General features: G+C 36.5%; 1 protein-coding gene across 3 annotated transcripts in view; it reads right to left on the minus strand.

Moving 5' to 3' along the window:
- Positions 1–5,759: 5,759 nt before the first annotated feature.
- STK17B (serine/threonine kinase 17b) overlaps positions 5,760–26,313 on the minus strand; it is a 32,809-nt gene continuing 12,255 nt past the window's right edge. For all 3 annotated transcript variants that reach the window (XM_004426752.3, XM_087435519.1, XM_087435520.1), the window contains exons 3-8: positions 22,589–22,801; positions 16,289–16,433; positions 14,219–14,345; positions 12,604–12,652; positions 11,277–11,456; positions 5,760–9,821 (exon numbers count right to left, since the gene is read on the minus strand). In XM_004426752.3, coding sequence (XP_004426809.1) covers positions 9,539–9,821; positions 11,277–11,456; positions 12,604–12,652; positions 14,219–14,345; positions 16,289–16,433; positions 22,589–22,801 — 997 coding nt within the window. In that variant the 3' untranslated portion in view covers positions 5,760–9,538. The remainder of the gene's footprint in view (positions 9,822–11,276; positions 11,457–12,603; positions 12,653–14,218; positions 14,346–16,288; positions 16,434–22,588; positions 22,802–26,313) is intronic.

Below are 26,313 nucleotides of genomic sequence, written 5' to 3' on the forward strand. Positions count from 1 at the left end.
TATATCTTTCTTTTGGCCTTTCAAAGGGGTATTACAATCACTAAATTTAAATTCCACTGGTGAACCACAGAGGGTGGACTCATTCTAATTATAAAATATCCCTTTTTTTGCTTATTCTGAAAGTTGACCACAGCATAGGGTCGGCATAGGACCTAAACGTGAGAGATTTTTCATATGATTCTGACCACACTTGCACCCACTCTGCCCATTAGAGAGATTCTTGAACAGTTTCCTTAGTAATATATTTTAAAGAAAGAGATTGAATCAATTTCAATAAGCTGAAAGATCAATTTGTTTCCTATAAGTAAAACTTTTACTTTTCCCTATAATAATGAGAGAGAAAATTTTGTGTGTGTATGCGTGTGTGTGAAGAAACTGTGTATGTGAAAATGCTGGAACTTCTTTATTCCTATAGAAAAGCTTTGATAAATAAGGAAGAAGTCAGAAGTTATGGAAAGGCCTGTGATAGTTAATTTTATGTGCCAATGTGACAAGGCTAAGTGATGCTCAGACAGCTGGTAAAGGATTATCTCTAGATGTGTCTGTGAGGGTGTTTCCAGAAGAGATTAGCATTTGAATTGGTATACTGAGTAAAAAGGATCACGCTCACCAATGCAGGTGGGCGTCGTCCAATCAGTTGAGGGCCTGAATCATAGAACAAGAAGGGAGAGGAAGGGAGAATTTGCTGTCTTTGCTTGAGTTGGGACATCTATCGTCTCCTGCCCTCAACATTGGCCCTCCTGGTTTTCTGGCCTTCAGACTTGGACTGGGACTTAAACCATCAGCTTTCCTGGTTCTCCAGCTTGCAGATGGCAGATTGTGGGACTTCTTGGCCTTCATAACCACAAGAGTCATTTCCTATAACAAATCTCCTCTTATATATATCTATGTATCTATACCTATCTTCTTGGTTCTGTTTCTGGGGAGAAATCTAATACAAGGCTTTTGCTTTTGGTTGTGGAAAATATCACAAATGAGTTAAATTGATAGAAATGAAGGAGCAATAAGGGTGCAGTCTGCTGGTTTGGAAGCCAAGACATGGCCAATCTGAGTCCCCAGCAGGAAGCCATGCCAATGACTTTCTATCAAGGAAACATCTTCAGGATATTGAGGGCCCCATGAGAATCAGAGTGTCTTGTATCAGACCCTAATGGTAATTTCTAATAAAAGAAAGAAGCTTACCATGCTACCAATGGTCCTACTTGGATTAAGAATTAGGAGCCTGACCTTCCCATTCCCTTCTGCAATACAAGAGATGATTCTACAAAATAACTTAATTCTATTGCTGGATAAGCCAGATCTTTAGAGATCCCTGGACTACATTGCTTTGGCATTTAGTGTTTTCCAAGTGAGTGTCCATGGATACCACAGAGAGATGTTAGCTTGGTCAAAGTAATTAGAAAACACATCGCACACGGGGTTCCTCACTTGGAGATTCTCAGCGTAAATTAAAGCCTCCAAGGAATCGTGCAGTAAAGATGCATGTTTAACACTGTTGAACACAGTCTTTCCAAAACATCATATGGGTGCCCACACTTGCTTTCTTTGCCACACAGCTAATAACATTATGATGAACGTGAGTTTGAGAAACATTGATGATTGTGTCGATTAAGATGTTTTCAGCTGCAAATAACAAAAAACCCAAAAGAGAATGGTTTAAACAAATAGGACATTTTTTAAAATCACATACTGAAAAGTCGAGAAGGAGATGACTGCTGCCGTTTCTTCAGTGGGACAATACTGTCAGGGCCAGCATCTCCAGAATTCCTTTGTCCCTTCCTTCGTAGTTACAAGATGGTGGAAACAGCTCCCATCCAAGACGGTGGGGAGGTATGGGCCTGTCAGCATTTCTGGTTTTCATCCAGAAATCAAAAGCCTTTCAGAAGCCACCCAGCAGATTTCCAGTTCATCTCTAGCTCCAAGCGAGCTGGAATAGCCTCTGTAGAGGAGCCAGGTAAAGGAGAAGGGGGTTGGCTATGGCTGGTGGGTTAGCCAACCTACAGTGTCTTCCACAGTAATAGAAGAATTACTTTTAGAAACTTGCATTGTAGTTGAAGGCTTCCAGCTTCCACCAAGAAACACAGTTAGAACCAGTTATATGAAATCTGTTGTTTTTCTAGCAAGAGCCGTCTGTTCATGAGGATTGTTGTTGAAAGTAAAAGAATATGCTCTAATAAGACCCACATGAGAAATTCTTCTCAGGCTCAATGCTATCATTGATCATTCCAGAGACAACGTCTACTCCACACAACATTTTTGGTTCTACCTAAGCCCTTGAAGCCACATTCCTGGTGGTGGACCATTCTCTACAAGGTCGTGCAATTCTCAACATGCGCGGGAGAACTGGGCAAAGTTCTTGCTGCTCCAAGACCTATAGATCTCTCTGTTACTGTCTGAGCCTTTTCTACTCTTTTCAAACTGTATTTTTCTCAATAGATGTAAGTATTTGCAAATAAAAGCCCCAATGGAACATGTTTTTCTTTTTCTCTCTTGAGTGCTGCTATCTACCTCCCCTGATGCAAAGAAGCACAGTCTCCTGATATAAAAGGAAAAACAAATAGGTAGAAATTATAAATGAGTATTACAAGAATTATTTGGCCACATACTTAACACAATAAACTATTGAATCACAAATTAATATTTGGATATTGAATGTCTGTCTCTCCTGATAGATTGTAAACTCCACTCATTTGACCGCCACTGCTCAAGGATTCTTCTTTTCCCCATCTCTTAGCAAATTTTCACTCTTCAAGCCACACCCACCTCCACTTCCTTTACTCTTAGCAGAGGACTAGCTGCAATCTTCCTGGTAAGGAGAAACTGATCAGCCTCCTACTTCACGCTTCTCTTGTCATCCACTTTCTTTTTCTTCATTTTTGTCTGTGAGAAGAAAATGTTTTTCCTTCTTCTAGCCAGAGTTGACCCCTCCATTTGTGCTTGTGATCTCATCACTTTCTCTGGCATTTTTTATCATCCTCTTGCACTCTTTTGTACATTTAAATTGCTGCCTCCATGTGGACTCCTCCTCTTTGCCTACTAACATTTTCAAGTCCTCCCCATCCTAAAACTTCTTTTAAAACACTCTTCGAACTATTGTTCTTTTCCTCTTTCCTAGATTTCTTGGAAGACCCATCTATACCTGTGGCCTCTACTTTCCCACTGTTTTCTCAGCTCCATGCAAACTCGTCATTCTAGTGAAATCGTTATATCCAATGACCATTTCTCAGCCCTCTTCCTCTTGCAAGGCTGCTTGTTAGAGAAGGAGTCAGTTCAGATGAGACTCACTGCCCTGTCTCTTTCTAGCCTCTCTTCCCGTCTCAATCATGCTAGAGCTAGGGGAATCAGTTAGAACATCATTGTGATAATCCAGATTGAGGTCAACAAACTAAATGCAGCCTGTTGTCTGTTTTTATAAAGTTTTATTGGCACACCTATTCATTTGCATATTGCCCATGGCTGTTTTCACACTCCAACGGCAGAACTGAGTAGTTGTAACAAGTCACTGTCTGGCCTGCAAAGCCTAAAATATTTAATAACTAGCCCTTTATAGAAAAAGTTTGCTGACCCCTTTCTAGATGATCTAGACAATCTAGATCTAGATGAAAGGACATGTACTGTTAAGAATCAAGAGGAGGGCCGGCCCCGTGGCTTAGTGGTTAAGCGCGCTCGCTCCACTGCTGGCAGCCCAGGTTCGGATCCTGGGCGCACACCAACGCACCGCTTCTCCAGCCATGCTGAGGCCGCGTCCCACATACAGCAACTAGAAGGATGTGCAGCTATGACATACATCTATCTACTGGGGCTTTGGGGGAAAAAAATAAATAAATATTCAGACACTTCTCCAAAGAAGATATACAGATGGCCAATAGGCACATGAAAAGATGTTCAACATCACTAATCATCAGGGAAATGCAAATCAAAACAACACTAAGATATCACCTCACGCTCGTTAGAATGGCTATAATCACCAAGACAAAAAACAACAAGTGTTGGAGAGGATGTGGAGAAACAGAAACCCTCATACACAGCTGGTGGGAATGCAAACTGGTGCAGCCTCTATGGAAAACGGTATGGTGATTCCTCAAAGAATTAAAAATAGAGATGCCCTATGACCTAGTGATCCCACTACTGGGAATCTATCCAACAAACCTGAAATCAACAATCCAAAGAGGCTTATGCACCCCTATGTTCATTGCAGCATTATTCAACATAGCCAAGAAGTGGAAGCAACCTAAGTGTCCCTCAACTGACAATTGGATTAAGAAAATGTGGTATATATATACAATGGAATACTACTCAGCCATAAAAAAAGACAAAATCGTCCCATTTGCAACAAGGTGGATGGGCCTGGAGTGTATTATGTTAAGTGAAATAAGCTAGAAAGAGAAAGACAAACACTGTATGATGTCACTCATATGTGGAATATAAACCAACACATGGACAGAGAAAACTGTACTGTGGTTACCAGGGGCAGTGGGGGTCGGCGGTGGGCACAAGGGGTGAAGGGAGTCATATATATGGTGATGGACAAACAAAAATGTACAACCCAAAATTTCACAATGTTAAAAACCATTAAAACATCAATTAAAAAAAGAATCAAGAGGAAATGACTATAAGATACATAAGGAGATATCATTGATAGAAATTAATGACTAATGGGAAGAGGTGCATTAAGGAAACAAAATTTTTAAATGACACCTACAGATTTCCAGTTGTGACGTGTGGGTAAATAGTGCTGTGTTAATTAAGGGAGGTAACACCAAGTCAGGAAGTTTGGGAGAGGAGGAGATACAGAATGGGAGAATATGATCATGATTTTACTTAGAGCTATTTTACATTTGAGGATACCATCCTATATCCAAATAAAGATAATACATGACTTCAGCGCCCAGGAGGAAAATTAGGGCTAAAGAGAAAAATTTGGGAATATTTATGTGCCAGAAAAAGAAAATAAGATGTGGAACCTGAAAGGAAATTGCTCACAATTAAAAAGTTCCAACATATGAATTTCTCCTTCCTATGGATTCAATTAATTGCCAAGTTCTGCACACCATTTCCCTCATCACACTTCGTATTTCTTACATATGGTGATTTTAGCATGTATAGTTGGCCCTCGTTATTCACGGATTCCTTATTTGCAAATTCACCTACCTGCTAAGATTTATTTGTAACCCCAAAATTAAAACGCATGGTGCTTTCATGGTCATTCGCAGACATGTTCACAGCGGTGAAAAACTTGAGTTGCCTGACGCACAGGCTCCCAGCTGAGGTCGAGCAAGGTGACATTCTGCCTTGTTTCAGCTCTCATACTCTATGGCAAATGTCTTTTTTGTGGTGTATTTAGTGTCACGTTTTTTGCATTTTTGTGCTTTTTGTTGGTGATTTCAGTGTTACAAATGCCCAAGACATCGTTCTGAAATGCTGTGTAGTCAGTGTCCTATGCACAAGGCTGTCATGTGCTTTACGGAGAAAATACATGTATCAGATAAGCTTCACTCAGGTGTGAGTTATAGGGCTGTTGGCCATGAGCTTAATGTTAATGAATCAACAATATGTATTTTAAAAGATGTCTTTAAACAGAAACACACATAAAACAAGGTTATGTATTGATCAGTTGACAAAAATTATGAACAGAACCTTGCAGGAACCTAACCCTGTATTTCCTCTAGAAGCAATGTTTCAGTATTCACTGCTTGTGGGAACTTTCCAGAACATAACTATCCTAACTAATGGGAATTGACTGTACCTTGGTCTGCAGATTATAAAATTCCTGAAGAATCCTTTATTCATCTTTTTTAAAATTCAATTTATTTAAACCAAAAAAAACCCCAAAAACAGTTCACCTATTTTTGGGTGAATAAAAATCCCTTATGCATCTTGATGCACTATGCAGTGCACTGCCATTGACTGAAATTTTCTAAAAGTATCTATTATTATCAGAGAATATATCTTCTTGTTTTCAAATTTATGCGGCTTTTCCAACAGACAGTACCTAATAAACACATCTGTATTGGAAAGGGAGTTCAGAGATGGAGTGGGTCAAAGGCTAGATCCTCCAGGCAAGGAGGTTTGCTTTTAAGAATAACAAATTTAAAAATACTTTAAAGCAAAAGACAACCATAAATGTAAAAAAAGTGCTTTTTAATTTTTAACCAAAATGATCATTAAGTTGATGTAATAAGCTTTTTTTCCCTGGAGTATTCATAATAATGTTGGTCAATATGCCTTAAGCAACATGATTATTTAATAAAAGTTAAGACGGAGGGCAGTTGTAATTTGTGTGAAATTTACAACTAGAGTTTAAAGTTCTTTAAAACTTTTATAAAATTATAAATTGATAACAATTCTCCAAATTGGAAGTCAGATAACTTAATTTTAACACAATTTAAAATTAAAGTACAATTGTTTACACAACAATGAATAAGGACAAGCTTCCAAGTCACATACCACACTGAAAATTCAAAAATAAACAGAAGAAATGTAAACAGTTATAAAATATCAACATTTATAAACGTTGCTTAGAACAAGGCTATGCGAAATATGGTCTATGAACTATCTGTGATCCATCCAACATGAAAGAAAGAGCTTGTGCCGGAATGAAAATGAATGATGTCACTCATTAGCTGATTTTTTTTATAACAAGATTTTCTTGATAAAGGAAGCAAGGTGTTGACTTATATTCTGACCCAGGCACCTCATCTCATTACAGACTGGAGAACAGGTACTGCTTACTTCTTTCAAGTGCCATTATAATTTTACTCAGAGTTAGGTTAACTTTATCGTGGGGGGGAACAGTTTAAATGACAATTGTAATTGTCATCTCTAACTCATCTATTTTTTAATCCCATCTATCCAAGGATCCTATCCAGAAGGCAAATTAAACTTTATAATCTCATCAGAATTTAACATTAACCCTCAGATGTGTTGAAGTGTTACTGACATCTATCCACCCCAGAGGGGCTCTCCAGATTCCCAGTTAGTGAGATACATCATCTGCTTTTGATAGACATTTGTTTTGAATCTTGGCAGAAAAACAGTACGAATTGAGTCACTTGTTAATACATTCTCTCTAAAAACTGGCTTAATTTATTTTCACACTTCATTCAGTGAAAACATTTAAATTCACCTTTATGAAAAAACTGAATTTTTAAACCGTTTGTGCAACCACTAGCTGCTTTTTTACAACAAAAATTGTTAGGAAATAAGGTATGGAAATTTACAACTCTGTGTATTCTACTAAGGGGAAGCATACAAAACTATTTTAAGATTCCCCAGAGTAAAAGAAAGCTGGTAGAAAATATTTTTTAAGAACCAGCTTATAATTCAAAATTCAAACATTTCTTGATTTTTTTTATTTTTTAGCTTGGCATAATTCCTCTAGAAATTTAAAAGTATAATAAAGTCTTTTGTAAAAGTAATCATTTCCTCTTTCTCCAATGACTTACTAAGCTTTACCTGCTTTAGCTTAATACTGAAGGCAAATAAATGGACAATCAACATTTTAGAAAAAACTTCTCAGTTTTAGATATATAAGACGCCAATTTAGCTTCTGCAATGGCTAGTTTACTGAACCAACAAACTACTTCTTAAAGAATTTAAACGTATATTTACATGTCATAAGAAGAGAGCTCCTTTGGCACCTGAGTTGAGCACAACATGACAGAGTAAAGAATCTCTGAGAGCAAGTTGTCTAAAGACTATATTTTATCTATCTATACATATATACACACACCTATACATATACATATACACATATGGACACACACACAAGTAGAAATAACCTTTCTTTTAAGAAATGCTGAAGATATAAAAGGAATTCACCATTTAGCCAAATAAAGTGACCTGATGGTTATTAAGAACAGTTTTAAGTTATTTGGAGTCTAACCAAATTTCAAGAAATTAAAGGTTTGACAGTCATACATAATTTAAAAGGGGGAAAACTTAAGGATTTTTTTTAATCAAAATATCATTTCTTTTGATATAGTAACATGGTCATGAGGTTAAAATTATCTTAACATAATAATATAACAGACTTTTTAACAGTCATCAGGTGGAAAGTCATCAAAGATTACCCAAAAAGGAGTAAATTTCCCCCCTATTAAGACTGAACACAGTCACCAGCAACAGATCAAACATTCTGCTGTCCCTAGACTCTTATCACCTTCTGCTGAGCCCCATCACTTAGTAGGACTTTTACACAAGAATTGTAGAAGAGGGGCCAGCCCCGTGGCATAGCAGGTAAGTGCTGGAGCTCTGCTGCTGGCAGCCAGGGTTCAGAGCGTGCTCTGCTGCTGGCGGCCCAGGTTCGGATCCCGGGTGCGCCCTGACGCACGGCTTGTCAAGCCATGCTGTGGCGGCGTCCCATGTAAAGTGGAGGAAGATGGGCACGGATGTTAGCCCAGGGCCAGTCTCCCTCAGCAAAGGCGGGAGGATTGGCATGGATGTTAGCTCAGGGCTGATCTTCCTCACACACACACAAAAGAACTGTAGAAGAGCTTGATGTCATCACGTTTTATGATCACATCCACCTTGCTACTGCTAACTCTGGCACTGTGTTAAAGTCCTACTGGTGTTGTGATATTTTTTATGCATACTTTTCTAACTGAATGACTGGCTTATATTCTAAGACTTAGAAGATGTCTAAACTCTCTAAGTTGCCTAAGTCTGTCAGCATTTTCTTCTTCACTCAATTAGTAAATATGTTTGGTGGGCTAAAAAAAGAGCACACTCAGTTTTACCTAAGTATCTTCCACTCTAGAAACGCTGGAGGATGAAAATCCTCTACGCTTGTACACCATCTATTCTCCATCTTTCAGATGTTATTAAATCAGAAGTATGTTGAGTGGGCAAAAGACATTCGAGTTAAAGAAATGATGCTGTGCTACTCTTTTCTCTGCTCCAACTTGTATAGAATATCCCTAATCAGGTTTCTAACTCCCTCTCTGCTCTGCTTAAAGGACCTATCTCATATGGCAGAACATATATATGGAAATCTTATGCAGTTTCAAAATATTCGTGATTGAAAAACATTTTCAAATGTAAAACACCTCTTGAGCATCTATAAAACAGTATACATTCTTGCTTAAACTTGACACTGTTACCTTAAACAAAATTTTGTCAATAGAGACATGGTATAGGATTTACCTTAGAGAATCTATTGAATTCAGATGTCTTCATTTTGTTCAGTTTACATCAACTATAATATAACCCAAACCACTGTTCTTCCTGATATGTAAAATATTTTGAAAAATCCATTTGAACTTGAATTCTTTCATTAACATGTACACTCACATGCACAATTTTATTTTTTGTCATATATTTAAATACCTTCTTCTCTGCAGAGTTGACATCTCAGGACAGGAAATAAAATTATACTAGTAACTAGTAATTTAGCATTAAAACACTTTCTCCCAAATTCCTCTATGCAAAAGTGCATTTACAATATAAACACGCCATATGTGAAGCTACAAATCACAATCTCACACGGGAGTGGATTTCAAATTCCAAATTCAGTCCAAATGAGTCAAACAGAAACGTGCTAACAGAGCAAATCTGAGACAAGTTCATGGGGATTGGGCAACGAGTCATCAAAGCGAAACCTTTTGGACACCATGCTGCTATCCTCGGGGATATTCTCTTTGTCTTCACGATCACTACAGGTTCCATTACAAGAGGACTTAGCGATCCTGTCTTCAGAGGACCTTACTGCATGATCCAGACTTTGAGAGGAACTGGAAGTTTCTTCAGGGTGAAACAAGTTTCCAAAGTCCCATTGCTGCAGCCAAGAATGAGAAAGGCAGGTTTCCGCTGTTGGTCTTTCCCTTGGAGAGAAAGACCAAGAGAAAATTGAGAACCAAAAGTCAAGTTGGAAATGTCTGCAGTTTGATATATTATAGACTTATTTTTTATTTATTATGAAATAACACATATTCATAGTACAGAAGGGAATAATAACAGGAAAACTGGAGTACCCAGAGCTTCCTTAACTCTGACATGTGCTGAAAATTCAACTTATCCTGGGGCTTACAGATGAGACTATCTGGTCAAAAAGCTTGTGAACAGGTTAGCATCACAAATAAAAATTAGTAAAATTAAGTCTCTTGGGTTTACAAACCCTTTAAATGAAAATATATGTAAGTAATTTATAATCTCTATTACTATTTTGTGTTCTTAAAAGCAATAACTGCTAAATCTTGAAAACGAAGGCTACTCTTCAAAGATATTTATTCAACATTTTGAGTTTTTAAATTTTGTTTTCTATTATAAAAGTAGTATGGTCAAATATTACAATATTTCAAAAGGAAGAAAAACACCTATCTATACTAGAACTCCAACTTTAATATAACCACCATTACCATTAGAACATGTTTCCTTAGTCTTTGCTTTTATGTTCATTTTTTCTGCATATAAAAAAATTAATGTGCTCACTATAGAAATTTTAGAATGTAAGTAAAAAAATATTTAAGAAAATGAAAACTGCTTATAACCAGAAACAAACAGTATTATTACTATTTCTTTTTTTTCTTTTTAATTTTTTATTGCAGTAACATTGGTTTATAATTTATTACTATTTCTACTAAGTAACCTTTCATGTCTAAAATACAGTCAGTGAGAGTTTGTTTAGTCTTCTAATAAGCCAATAAAATAATTAACAAACCTATGAGGTTTTTTTCTTAAACAGATAAGGAAACTGAGTCCTCGAAGAGATGACGTAATTGTCAGAGATAAAAGACCTGACGAGTAAGTAAATAGGGTTGATCCGGGTAAAGAAAAGGGAGGTCAGCTTTTCTCTTCCTGCTCTGAAGTTGCCAGCAAGCGAGGTAACCTAGAGTCCATAGTTTCAAGATCCTTCTTCAGGAGGCAGTTGAAGAGCATCTGATCCTTCAAGATCTGACAATCAGTAACTTGTACTTGTTATACAACTATAATTATTTAACTACAGATCATTCACAACAAAGGCTTATCATAACCAGCCACGTGTACTTAAACCTATTTTGAATTATCTTAAGGAATTTCAGGGATTAGTAGAAGGTTGAGAGAGAAGTAACCCGAATCTTCTATTCATTCCAAAATTTCCTGCTGTATATTTCATATTCTCTATGTTTGAAGTTCTGGACTTGTTATTTAATGACCTCTCATTCCACCTCTTCCCATTTTACCTGAAACCTGAGAGGACACCTCTAATAATTTTATACTGTTTTAGAATGTATCTCTCTTGATAGACACATATTATTTATTTTGTAACACTATTTAAACAAATTAATGTTATTACTCACTCTGGATTTTTTACCAAAAGGCTCTGGATAAAGTCTGTGGCCAGCTGTGAAACCGATGAAAAAGTTTCTTCTGAATAATCTACATTAACTTGAGAAATATTGAGGTATGTTTCTTGATTATCTTCTCCCACAAATGGGGATGTATGAGTTAACAGCATATATGCTATTATACCAATGTTCCTGAAAAACAAACAAGGGAGAAGAGGAGAACTTAAAATGTGTGTTAATCTTAACACATTTATATAAAGTAAAATTGATACTCAACATATTCCTGTTGTCAAAACTTGTACAGTTTAACTACAAACTTAAATCACTTTTCAAAGTTCCTATATTATTAAAACTAAAACAATTGTGTTATCTCCAAGTTTGCCTCACAGAAAAACAATATGAAGGGAATGCACATGTTATATAATCATAAATAAATTAACTATATCTCTTCAGTCTACCCTCACACAGACGCCTGTTATCAAGGACACAAAGTTGCTCAAAGAGCAGCATTTCCCAAACGGTGTCCAACGACACAGTGATGATCTGTGAGACACACACAGCAAACACAGTGCTGTGCAAACACAGTCTGCAGGTTTGACAAAGCACGAAGTTGAGCAGGCAGACTTTTTTTCATTGCAAAACTTTTCAGAGCCTTAAATATGTTAATGACAAACCCAGTGCTCAGGAACCAGAAAAAGACAATATATACAGTACATGTTTCACCAACTTATTTAGCCACAGGACCCTTTTCCCTTGGCAAAGCCATGATAGTTCCACGGAACACAGGGCATATGTCTACACTCTTCTGCTCGGCCTGTGGAGTCGCCCCCCGCTGCGGTCCCCACTCAAGTGCCCGCAGCAACTCCAGTTCTGCTCCTTCTGATAGTCTCTCTGCGGCAGCCACAAAAACTCACAATACCCTAGAGATATTCTCTTATAAAACCAAACTTTTTACATGGACCTGACCTCATTTTTCTGCTTAACAAATGCCTTCCTAGCTCTTCTAGACCTAGATCAGCTGTCGCCCATCTGGTGTTTGTCTGCGCTTCCTCCATGCTTATTAAATAGCATTTCATCTTTATCGTAGAACATGTAGCAGAGCACAGACCCATTCTTCCCCCAGGAAAGGAATTTTCCTATTTATTTCTGTATCTTTGGCTCAAAGCCAAAGTGTTACTTAAAAGAATGAACAGGTAAATATTTTCCTACGGCATAATAAAAATACTTGAAAAAAATCTTCTCAAGAAAGCCTTATTATTTCCCTTTGGAATCAAAGAACCCTAGAATATATACTACCCAACTTTTAATAAAGGCATTTAGGTAACTAACAAAATCTTACCACATATCTGTTGCTGTCGTAATAGGATCATAGTTCAGGATTTCTGGAGCTGAAAGAAAAAATAAAATTCAAATTCAATATTGACAAATTTAAAAACACGAATATTACTTTATATTAAATTAAAACTGGATTTAATTTTAAAGAATACTAATAGAAGATCAATAGAAATTTAGCAGTATATTAATTATCTTGTGATTGGACATTTAAACATATCTAATGTTGAGCAAATTATATAACCAGATGGTTCAAAAGCAACAATAATATTCTTGGAGTAACAGGTAGCTATATAGTTGTTTTTTCTTTAATCATTAAGATTAATCTCAAGAAAAACAATTATGAAGAAGTAAAATGTTACAAGCTGAATCTTTTAAAATTTTATTTTATTACTCTGTTAGGAATTAGTTTGCATTATTTTATTAGACTGATTTGGGAAATGCTTTAGATTTTCAAGTAGATTAAATACCCCTCTTAAACTATCAAAAATCTAATTTCCTAAGCAATTAATTTCCCACTGTCTCCTCCCCTGTCAAAATTTTTTTAAAAGTGCAAAATAAATTCTCTATAGTTTCTAAACATTACTATAAATTTCAGATTAGTAGAGTCCAGACTAGGATTTATGCTTGAATAATAACTTTCTTGTTTCATAGTATGGTTTCATAATTTTTCCAAAGAGAAACTGTTTCCTAAAGCCTAACACTTTTGTCAACAAAGCCTTTGAGTCATATACATTGGCAGCCTCCGTTGTACCCCCTAAACCTTTTCACATACTTCTGCGGGCTGAGTTATCTATAACTGCAATCATTTATTCTAGGACACCATAGTCCCTATTAGCAGTCAGAAGTTAGTAATTTGCTTTGCTTTTCATTTTGGGAAAGTCAGCTGCCTTGCTGGCAGCACCTGTTCTGTTTAGTTGTATCTTTTCAATGCCCACAGGGGGATATCAACATCAGCAACAACAAAAAAGTGTAAAAACATTATTACTATAAATTACAATATTTTAAATTTATATCCTGCTTCATACAACTTAAACATCTTTCATCTGCATGATCTAATTTGTTGATTTAGTACAATATCCCTAGATTGCCCAATCATAGGTTCTTTTTGGCACCCTTCTTCATCAAAACCCTCCTTTACAACCCTAGGCAAACCTCACATTTCAAAGCAGCAGCAACAAACAGCAAGGAGTCGTGCTAACAATTCCTGCAAAACCGAAGATACGTGTATTGTAAACAGCTGTGGAGCTGAGCCCAGGACAGAAGCAGAAGTGACGTCTACCCAACAGCCAGGCTTCAAAGGCAATAATGGGCCACCTGATTCTGCATTTTCCTCTTTATCCATCTCTCCTACTCCCTAACTTCCCTTTCACCTTTTGCTCTTTATGAACAAACATTAAACTTTTGAGCTTACATGTCCAATGTCCTGTGAATTGTTGTGCACGTCTCAATAATCTCACGTTCACTACAGTTCATTTTAATGTGGCATAACCAATTTCAATGCATTAAAATACCTGAACCAAATATATCCTGGAATTACATGCTCTAAAATATAGTTTTATAGAGGTATCATTTAGTTAATAAATCTCAAAATGGTGTAGAAAATAAAAGGAAATTCTTACCTAAGTATTCTGGCGTTCCCATGATTTCCCGAAGTTCACATGCATTCCCTATTTTTCGAGACATTCCAAAATCCACAATTTTTATGTCCCCAAGAGGGTAGATGCTGCTCAATAATATATTCTGTGGCTAAATAAAGCACAGAGAAATGGTAAGTACTATACAACAATAAAAGAATACTAGTCTTGGATCAGAGGTAAATTAAGTGGAATCTATTGTTAAGCTAGCCAGCCCTGGTGGTCTAGTGCTTAAGACTCGCACTCTCACTGCCTCGGCCCGGGTTCATGTCCCAGTCAGGGAACCATACCACACACCTGTCGGCTGTCACACTGTGGTGGTTGCATGTTGCTGTGATGCTGAAAGCTATGCCACCAGTATTTCAAATACTAGCAGGGTCACCCATGGTGGACAGGTCTCAGTGGAGCTTCCAGACTAAGACACACTAGGAAGAAGTACCTGGCCACCCACTTCTGAAATTGGAGGAAAAAGAAATTCGATGGATACATAGATATACTGACTGATTATGAGATACAGAATATCTCAGTAATAAAGACAAGACTACTTAAATCTGCCCACTATAAAGTCCAAGAAGGCTTTACAGGTAGAGATGATACTTAAGCTGAATCTTGAAGGATAAACAGGAGTTAGCCAGTTAGAAAGGTGCTCTGGGAAATAGTAGGAAAGAAGGCATGAAGGAATAAAAGGCGTACACTTCCAAAAACAGAAAATGGTTCAGTACAGTGTGATATTCTGGGTCTGACTGTTCCCAGGTTGTTGCTTAGATGGTTGGATGCGTGGAAGGTTTCGCCCATTGCCTCCTAGAACCATGTGACAGCTTTACTACTGCAGGCCTGAGGCCCATTACAAAGTTCCCTGCCACTGTCACAACCCATATACATGCCCAGTGCTGCTCCCAAAGTCTGTGAGAAAAATCACAAGTCTTAACTCTGGGAAAATCCCATGCTTGGGTATTATTAAACCACAGAGAGACCATTACAGGAGCGGGGGTCAGGGAATCAGCTCTGTTGTCACCTGCAGGCCTTACGGTATACAAAGCCAGCTTCACATGCCCTCCTGGACTTCAAGCGCTATGCAATGCTACACAATACACTTGGTCTGTCTTTAGCAGGAAAGAGACCTAAGAGGAAGCTGGTGGCGGCATGCTATCCTGATATTTACCATGTTGCTACTTTTCCAACATCTTATCAGTCCAGGACATGGCAGGGCAGCTAGATAATAAATACTGCCCTTCCTCCATAGGGAGGCCCACAGAGATTTTTTTTTTCTTTTGAAAAAGGGGTGAGATAATGAGGGAAAGATGATAAGTCTAGTTTGAGACATGTACATTTTAAAGTGTCTATAGGACATCCAAATGCAGCTAATCTGTACTTGGAAAAAATGATTTGGAATTTGGGAGAGAGGCCTGGCCTAAAGGGAGAGACTTGAGAGTCATCATTATTATCAAAGTGGGAGTGGAGGCCAAAGGATCATGCAGGGAGACTACAGAAACAGAAGAGCCCGAGGTTCAAAAAAAAGAGAAGATTCAGATTTTAAGGTCCCTGGATGGCTGTGGAGGAAGGGAAAGGAGAAGGGATAGTAACATGAGAGGCTGAAGTCGTATTTAGGGCTTGGGAAGTGGCGGAACAGTCTGGCGGGAAGGAGAAAGCCTCAAGAGAGAGAAGAATGAGGACAATGGGAGCTAAGGGGGAGGGCTGGAGGAGGTTCTCTCTGAGACGGCAAGTGGAATTGAGGACTTCAGAGACAGACAGTCTTACAAGGTACGAAGGTCCAGGAAGCGGCTGTGAGAGTGGGATGGAGTGGCATGACTGCAGAAGAACATACAGGAATGATGGTTTTTAAGAGCCCAATGATTAATTTGAGCTGCCCACACATGCAGTCTTCTCCTGTCAATGCACAATCCAGTGCATGCAGCACACAGGTAAACAGCGCACGCAGCGCAGTCTAGACGACCATGATCTGGCTGTCTTTCCCTCCCACACCAGCTTGCAATTGTGCATATGGAGAGCAGAGAAGGAACACATGTTCTATTACTTAAAATCACATTACGTTACCTTTAAATCAAGGTGTACAATGTTATTCTGATGTAGATAATAAACTCCTTCAAGTATTTGTTTAATGAGTCTGATAATGTCATTTTCAGAGACCATCTCAGCCACCTCAGGTAAACACAAGTTGAAAATTTCTCCACCGGCAGCACTGAAATAAAATTCAAATAATAGACACTTGAAAAATTATTCACCTAAAAATAACAACTTTTACATACTGTATGTCTATTAAATAAAAGACACAGCCATCTAAACTTTAGTCTCTCTCTCTATATATACATTTAAGGACTGGGGAGGAGGGGTAGGGGAGGGCTCTTTAAAGAAGAAGGTAAATGACTAAGAATATTTCAAATTCTAGGTGTGAATACTTGAATAATTAATAAACAAAAGTGAATAGCTTTATAATTCAATAATATTGTAGTCTGCATTAACGCTGCAATAAAAATAACAGCTAACATTATGAGCTCGGCTCTGCTCTCTGCCTTCATTTTATTTATGTATACATAGATAAGACTGTCATCAATTTTGACCCTCATGACAACCATGTAAGGTGGGTGGTTATCATCCCCATTTGACAGATGCAGAAACAAGTGTGAAGAGGTTCACCAGCTTGCACAAGGTCACACGGTCACGGGGTCAGATCTGTGCAACACGGGTGAGAATCTGGTTCTTAACCAGTAGGCTGCAATGCAGCTTCACACACAACACTGGGGGCCAGAATCCTACTCTCTTTTTATTAAAGAACCGAAAATCTAAAGAATGTTGATAAAGGCATTGTGAAAAATCCCCAGGTTTAGAATCAAATAATCTAAATTTAAATCCTAAATCGGCTATTTACCAGCAATGTAACTTAGGGTCACTCACTTATTTGAGTTTCCCCATCTGTAAAACAGAGGTATCATTGAACTCAACAAATTTTGATTTTTTTTGAGGACAAAAATCTAAATAAAGTAAGATAAAACTTGTCAGTCAGAACACCATGCAAAAAAAAAATCTAGATGGCTATTCATCAAATTTATAAGGTATATTTGAGAATATCTCAAGTAAAGCATATTCTATGTGATAAAATAGGAACTCACTCACTCACTCTAGAAAACACTATTAGTTTTACTTCTTTGGATCATTGCTGTATCCACAGCATTGAGAACAGTGTATGGCATATAGAAGGTAGACAGTAAGTGTTTGTTGATGAACGAATGATGGAATAGGCAGTCATTCTTTAGAGTGGCTGAAAGTGAAACTCAGAAGTCTCGTGACTGCCAAGAGGAAGAAGCATATCATATGCATTAGGAGCCACGAGAAGAAAAAGTATCAGTGGTGTCGAAAATTTGAGTCCCACATTGAAAGTCCCAGGACTGACCCTTCCCACTGCAGAGGTAACTTCCCAACAAGCATCTGTACCAAGTGTGCCAGTTAGAGGCCACAGGGTTGTGCTGCTCTACACTCTGTTTATGACATTCCAGAGAAAACTGGGGGACAGCTGGTAAGGAATACATGTGAAAGCTCCGATCACACTTTCTTCACACTTCACTGCCCCAACCCCTGAAACTCCCAGAAAATTAATGAGAAATTACCTGTAATATTTGTCTCAAGGTATCAGGGTATGAAAAATTTAGTTTGCTATAAAATTTATAGTAGTGAACTCCAAAGTAAGGTATAGGAAGACAGTATTAGAAATTCACATTCTTCTAAAAAAGAAATAAATTAATCCTTACAAATAGTTCATATATAGACCACCCCCAGTGGTCCCTTGGTCTACATGTCAGATGTGTTCAGTCACAGCCCTGCTCACAGTCCCTGAGGAAAGAGGGACTCCACGGGCCAGGCTGCCAGTGATACCCTCACCCTTTCCCTTTCTGCTTACATTATTTAGTTTTAATGAAACGAATCTCCTCAAAACAGCAAGTGGTCTAAATATATTCCCGCAAAGACATTGCAGATAACATTACTAATGCAATCCTAAGCAAATAAGAAAATGAAGAGATGACACTTTAGATTCTCCTAGAATGGGTTCTTTGCTAGGGAATTTATAAGATGTATCTGATAAGAAATCAGACCAAATAATTTGAAATTATAAGAAAACTGTATAAGATATGGATTTACATCCACTAGTAAGATATGGAAAATACTAGAAAGATCTGAATTCTTCATATATGTGGCAATATAAATTGCTTAGGTGAGAAACCCACTCTTGAGCACTTTATAATTATTTATGTACCAACATTTTACATTACATTCACTAAAGTTAATTCAATAGCTAGAACCTTCCACTAATTCTAAAATTCAAAAAAAAGATAAAACAAACTGAGAAAAAGTATGTAAAGCACTTTGCAGTGCTGGGACATAAGAGATAGGACAACAGGTTGCTCACAGGGGTGCCTGCTGAAATCAAGACTGCCTGGGGTCCATTCTGGCTCTGCCACTAATTAGCTACCTGAAACTGGGACAAAATGTGCCTCTGTTTCTTCTAGTGTAACATAATGATACATAACGAAAAATGATAGCTCCTACTTCAGTGTGCTGCTGTAAGAATTAAGTTAGATAAGCCATGGAAAGTACTGAGTACAGCAGATGTTATAAGGATCAAAGCAGATAATCTGTAAGTACTTATCACAGTGTCTGACACATGGTAAATATTCAATAAATATTAGCTATTATTACAGTGAATTGACAAACATTAATTCCAAATCTAGCCAACTTCAGCCTTTCTGAATCTGGGGGCTTCTTGTTCAACTCTGATTACGAAGGCAATTTAAAAAGTCTTTGCTAAATTAAAACTCATTTTCAGAAACACCATATGATACATACAAAAATGCACACAATATATTCTTAAAAGAAAAAAGAGGGTTACAACAGAGTATGCCCGATAGATCACAATTTTGTTTCTAAAGGTATACATGCACAGACCGAAACATAAGAATAATTTTAAAATACAGAAACATGTCATAAAAGTAACCATAGTTTACACATGATTTCTATTTTCTATATCCTCTAAATTTAACACAATGAACAGGTACTATTTTTATAACCAGGAAAAGTATCCTAAGGGTTTTTTGTTCATTTCAGCAACATGATCAGACAAACACTATGACGGTCAGCCAATCAGACTACCTCTTCCTTGCAGTTTTGCAAGCTGACCAATGTCTTTTTCGTAGCATTTTTGGTGCCATTTTTTCCCACAAAAGAGGGACATAGGTGGAGCTATGGGAAATGGAAAATGAGGAAGAGTTACGAGGAGGGAAAGGAGAGATAACACAAGCAGCAGATTACAGAAGTTAGCAGAAATTGGAAAGTGGAAGAGTAAACGGAGGCAGTGAGCAGCAGCAGACAAGCGGACGCTTTGTTAAAACAAGACACCCAGAGAAGTGACTACAGAGAAGACAAAATCTCTCCACAGTCAGAAAAGCCACCTAGCTTATTGTCATTGCCCTGGAAGGTACGTTCAGGTACTTCTACTCTTTCTCTATTAGAAGAGTGTGCCCCTGAAGGGACATCAATCAACACATTTGGAACTTTGGAGTGCTTGCGCTCATTGGCTGAGGTATTTGTACATGTGTTGTGTGTGTGATAAGAGTACATTAGCACAGTTACACTGTCATGCAAACCTATGAACTATATACTATCTAGATCTCCATCTGCCTTTTACAGCTTTCTGAAGCATGCTTTAAAAATTAGGTAGGGAAGTAGAGAACATCTTTGAGAAAGACTCCCATAGCACAATAAAGTTAACATAGAAAAAATTAATATCAGAATATTTTCCTCTCCAAAATGATGGATTTCCTTGGGTACTAGAGAGCCAAGATTTTTAGTTAAACAAAGTACTATCTCCCTTATCCATAAAATACAAATCCATTCACTTTATTCATATAGCTTTGGAAAGCCATAGTAAAGATTTTTAAATTAAGTATTTATTTCTAGTGATCAAAATGAAGTCGTTTTAAATTTTTTATATTAAGGGTCTCTTTTAAAATTATATTCCTATGCTAATGAGGGGAAACATAACCCATGGAATTTTAGAATGGAAAGACACTAGTCAGAGTATTTCCTGCCTCTAAACTAGAACACATGAAGTGAATACCAGTCTCCCTTTGTGGAAGATGGTTTTAAGAATCAAATGAGAACACAGATGAAGTGCTTAGCATAGTGCCTGCCATACAGTAAATGCCCAACATGTATCATTGTTGAAATTGTTATGATTACATTAAAATGTACTGTTTGGTGATTAGATTGAGGTCATTCTAGAAGGTGAGGCTTTCTACTTTTCATGTTTTGCTACGGTCCTGTCACTTCCTACTGGGCTCATAATATTTACTTAAAGATATTCTGCACACAACATAAGCTGGTAATTTCTTGACAAAAAGAAAATGTTATTTCTCTCCCATACAATCTCACCGAGTTGTCTCTGGTAAATATAAGCAACTTCTCCTACTGAACCTTACTATTTGTAGGACAAAGTTCTTGTTCCATGTTCTCCAAAGGTTACTAAGTATTCCTCATAATCAATTTTAGTTAGCTCAAACTCAGCATTAAAAAATTAATGTGTTCAATTAGATAATACCTTCTTTCCAGAAGTTTAAAAAAAAAGCTTTATACATACTTTATTTAATTCTCCAAATACAGTTTTAAAACACTTGTTATAGAAAAGTCATTGCCTCCTGGAGAGTGGGGATGGGATGACCCACCTATCCTCAAATTTTCCCCCCAATTTATAAAGAGATCTAATACTACTGTCCAGAAAGATAGTATTTATATTACTTATCAAATAATCTAAGAAAGGGCTAAAAAAGTCATTTAGACTTTATAACCAGTTACAAAATACTTTCCTGTGGGCTGAGTATTAAGATAAAAATAAAAGACTTAGTAATTATTAAAAAATGACAAGCTGATTGCAAGAATTTAAGTTTAATTCACAAAAGTAAACAACTTAATTTGGTTAAAAAAACAGGTTTAGGTTAAGTAGAGTCAAAACAAAACACAAAAGCAAAAACAAAATAGAGCTATCGGAACCCACAGCTGTAACAGTTTCAAAATAAAGTTTTAGTTAGATTCATGTAATCAGCCAGTATAACAATTCAAAAAAGTGCCTTTTTAAAGTGATTATGTACTATCCACTAAGGAGAAATTTGACAATATCTAATACGACTACACATGCATTTACTCTTTGACCCAGCAATCACACTTCTAGAAATTTACCCTAAAACCACACCTCCACAAACAGTGCCCACTCACAGGAGATCGACTGAATACAGCATGGTACAACCACACAGTGGAGTACTAGGCAGCCATTTAAAAAAGAGCAATAGTAATAGTAGGAAGAAAGATGCCTATGAACTAATATAGAATGATTTCCAGGATATAACATTAAGTGAAAAAAAAGCACGGTGCAAAAGAGAAAGAAAGGGTAATGATGCAGGTTAGCCACTAAAAAAGAATTACTATATTTATAATGCATTTTTTCTACAACAAACATTTATTCTCTCTTTAGTTTATTATAAAATAGATGTATAAAATACTATCAAAACCTAAAGCACGCTAAACATAAATCTAGCTGATCTCCAATTGTTGCAGACGTTGGAATACATATTTCACATACTTATAATAAATGTGTCAGACTGTCATGCAACAAAGGCATTATTTTAGGGTCACATGTCAATATATCGGTTAACAAACCAGTTAGCTTAACCACGCTCTAGGCCCACCTGACGAACAGTTGAATATTTGGGTGTTTTCAACTTTTTACTGACTTTTGGGAAGACAGAGATTTTACTTCGTCTTGCTACAATTCCTAAGATAGTCTTCTGCACATCACACATACTAAATAAATATGTTTCATACATACTAAATAAATGTGTTTCTTTAACAATGTGCTAGGCACACCTTCACACAAGTTTATCTTTCTATTTTCCTTGGGTCATTTCCTTGGATGTGTTTTTCAAACAGATGGGCAAAATATATAAATGATTTCAATTCTATTTGCCCATCAGATTGTTTTGCAGAAAAAATCATCAATTTTCTCTGCCATTAGCAATGAAAGTATACTCATCTCACCACATTCCCCAAACACTGTGTTGTCACTTATTTATTTTGTGCTGTTTAATTAGCTTTTGTGTATGTGTGTGAGGCTGTACACTTAGCCTTGTGAAAATATTTGAATATAAACTATTTCTTTCTAATATTTTATCAACAAGAATCTTTACAAGTTCTTGTCATACTTTTATCATTCTTGTTCTTGACATTTCAAGTAATCTTAACCCACCAATTAAAATAGGTACTATAAATTTATTTAGAATTAAAGTGTATACTCACTATTCCAATATCAAAATGATTTCACTTGCATTTTCATAGACTTCATGAAGATTGATCACGTGAGGACAGGACTTGGCCAACTCAAGCACGGCAATCTCATGCAGGATCTCTGCGCGACAGTCCTGCCCTCTTCTTCTCTTTTTTAGAAATTTTGCAGCATACTCTTGGCCAGTAGATTTTGATATACACTGTCTAACCACAGCAAATTTTCCTCTGGGGGAAAAAAATGAGAACAACCAATTTTAATTTTTCCAGAAAAAACGATATTAGTATAATACAGATACTGTTATCCCTCCAACTTAAAGTCCATCCTTTCAAACAATCATGCCATTAGGAATTCATCTTTATTCTCTTAACTGAATCAAATACTGCACGTACTTTTATAAAACTTATAGTACTATCACTTAATGAAAATGACAAATGTAATAACAGGATAAGAGAATTCTATTTGTTCTTCACTATTAATATAATACATTATCATTGTAGGAGGAGATCCCATTTGCATACCACCTCCACGGCGTACTCTTGATACAAATTACTGTGTTTAAGTATCACAACAATCCTATGTAGTACATGCTATTCCGTTTTGCAGACCCCAGAGAGGATATACATCTTGTTCTATTTCCAAAGACCATACCCTTAAGAGGGTATCACATTAACTCTCCAATCAAAATATCTGTCCTTCAAATACCAAAAATTAAAATGAATGCAAAAATCAGTATTTGACATTTAGTTTTATTAGTGTAATCAACTTGCCTTGCAACACTACTTTTAACCAGCTTTGCAGCTTTCTATCACAATTTGTCAGTTGTTGTACCAGTAAAGCTCAGCACTGCTCAGTAGTCTGTGAAGCCGGTAACACGTATCAAAGGCGTGTGTGGCCTCTGGAGAGCATCCACAGATGCTTTACCATCACCTAAGAAAGGTTATCAACAGCCTACGTACAAACACACCCATTTTGGTCATGTTTATCATTTTAGGAGTATGTTGTTAGCTCTCTACAATAGAAGTGCTCAGCATCTCAGCCAAAATTTTAAAAGACACTGGCAAAAGTGTGTATTCTAAGCCTATAGTCACCCAAAATCTAGTTTCCCAAAGAACTAAAGTTATTTTGAGTTAGACTATTTTAAGCAACTAATAAAAGCTATTGATTTCCTACCCCCAAAAATGTACACATGATCTTAAATACAAAGTTTTACATACAATTCCACAGGGTTTTCAAATTTCAACGCCCATCCATAAATCTTCTAAGCCTGAGTCCAGGGGATCCAAAATTAAGAACCTCTATCCTTCGGCTCTAATTACTCTCAGGATACTAACAAATCAGATATAAATAAAGGATCTTCAGAGAGTTAAGTTTTGTTCCACATCTCCTCTTGCCCCAATTCTCCTTAGAATATACTTCTAACAGCGCATCAGGGGCTTAGCAAGGAAAACTATTTTTAATACATTTGGAGTTTGGAGTGAGGGTAGGGTAGGGGTACGGGTGGGGGACAAGATAAATCGCTTGATTGTATTTTACTTGTTATTCTCAAGGACCAGGATGACAAAGATTTCCCTACTCTTTATTTCCCAAATTTCCTCCAAATTGGTGCCAATGAAAAGCACTGGAAACCAAGCTGAGAAAGTATAGCTACTAAGGCCAAAAAAAAAGTGACCAAGCTATAATTTGACTCTTCTACATTTATCAAAATATACATCAACGCAACAAATTTGCATGCACAAACTTGATTCTTTGAAAAAAACTTTTCATTTATGATTTGAGGATGTTTAATTTTAACTATAAGATATTTTCTCACTGTATGCAAAAGGAATACAAATGGATGCATTCAATGAGCATACAAACAAGTCAATCATTCCCTTAACTTTATATTCAAACCCCCCGTGTCTTACAGAGTTTATACTGGATAAACTGAGTCAGACTAAGATTAAATGACTCATGAAAGGTCCCATATGGAACTGGAGTTCCAAGAATTAAATTGTGGAATGTGCATTCCTAGCTTTCTGTTCTAAACACTACAAAACAATTCCTCCCCTTAAGACAGTTTTTTTTTAAGAAGTGCAACTCACTCACTTCTGCCAATTCTTAGATTTAGAAGCAAAAATCTGTCTAGAACAGAAAGCAAGTTTTAAGTTTTATGAAGAAATTCACCTTGCAAAACTTAGGAAACAGAAACCAGTTAGCCAAGAAAATTGTCCATCTGAAAAAATATACAGTTTATAGCACCAATTGTGACAATTTAGTTCTGCTGTAATTTTATGATTATATCTACAAGCCAGAACTTTCTCACAAACAAAGACAAAATTAAATAATAAGACTTCTCATCTAATTGTTTCAGGTATTCTCAAGAGGCTTTCTAAAACAAGTCTAGTACTCATTAACCCAAGGCAAAGGTGACCATGACATCAGTGATAATGCATCTGTCAATGTTCACCACTAAGTCAAAGCCCCATGAGGCCAGAGACCTTGTGTGCACTAATTCCTTCAGTAACTATAAAATCTCCACTTTGCTAACCAGCACATAATAGGAACTGAAATGTCTGTTGAATGAATGTAAGAGATATGCACCTACATTGTGCTACTTTGTATCCTGTACTTAAAGCATTTATATTTTTTAAAGCTTATTTGAGATTCCAATACAATTTTATATATATATTCATTTATATACTGTTAAATAAGGTAAATATTTTTACCATAATTATCAGATGACTTAGGGAAAAAAAAAGTATTTGTTTTCTATTCTCAACTGCTAATTGTGGTTTAGATGTCCAAAAATAATCTTTAATACATAATGTTCCTATATCAAATTTAACAGAAGCATTTAAAAAAATTTAAAACCCTTAACAATAATAGTTAATTCACAACCTAAAAAGGCAAAGCTAACTAGATTTCCCAGCAGTGAAAAGGTCTAGGAGTTACTGGTTTGCATTCTAGAACAGACAATAAAATGTGAAAGGAGAGGGGAGGGGAAGCCACAAAGGAAGCTGACGTTTATTTCTGCATCGGCCTCACCCTTCTAACCACAAGAAGTCCCATGAAACCTTGCCTCAGTGGGGGAGGGGTGGAAAAAACTTACCCAACACTTAAAAAACAGGAACAGGGCAGTTTTTTGAGAATAGTCAAAAATGAACTGTTAACTTTTACATGTTTTCTCTTAGTTTGCTAAAGGAAAATAAATTCTAACATCTTAACTAACTTAATTAACTAACACCTTAAAATTAATAAAAAACAATTGATTTAGAAAGATAACTTTGTAGTTCACCATACACTAGAATTATATGTTTATATGCTTCAAAAGGTACAAGCCTCAGGAGAAACATAATTATGATGCTAATTTCCATTTCGCAAAAGTATAGGATATTAAAATTGGTAACAATATTGAAAGAACTTAAAGCAAGTTCTTGGTAGATGAAAGGTCATGATTTCCAATTTACCAAGGTTTACTAATTAGATATATCAATATTTACCATGCGACTCATTAGCCCTTATCAATTAAAAGAAAAATGTTAGGTCTCCCTCATGAAGATAGAAGATGGGATACTAGCAATTTGAATTTGTTTTAATTAGATTCTATCACGAGCTTTTGCTCTAAAAGGTTAAAACTATACCCGATTCAAGTTTACAATTATTATTTATGATGACACCTCATTTATAAAACAATTTAGAATTATTAATATTGTCTTCCTCAAAATTTAAGTTCTCCAAAATCTTCCAAGAAAAAAAT

The sequence above is a fragment of the Ceratotherium simum genome, chromosome 9 (genome assembly GCF_057802395.1).
Source record: "Ceratotherium simum simum isolate JZ-2026a chromosome 9, ASM5780239v1, whole genome shotgun sequence".
In the NCBI taxonomy this organism is placed as follows: Eukaryota; Metazoa; Chordata; class Mammalia; order Perissodactyla; family Rhinocerotidae; genus Ceratotherium; species Ceratotherium simum.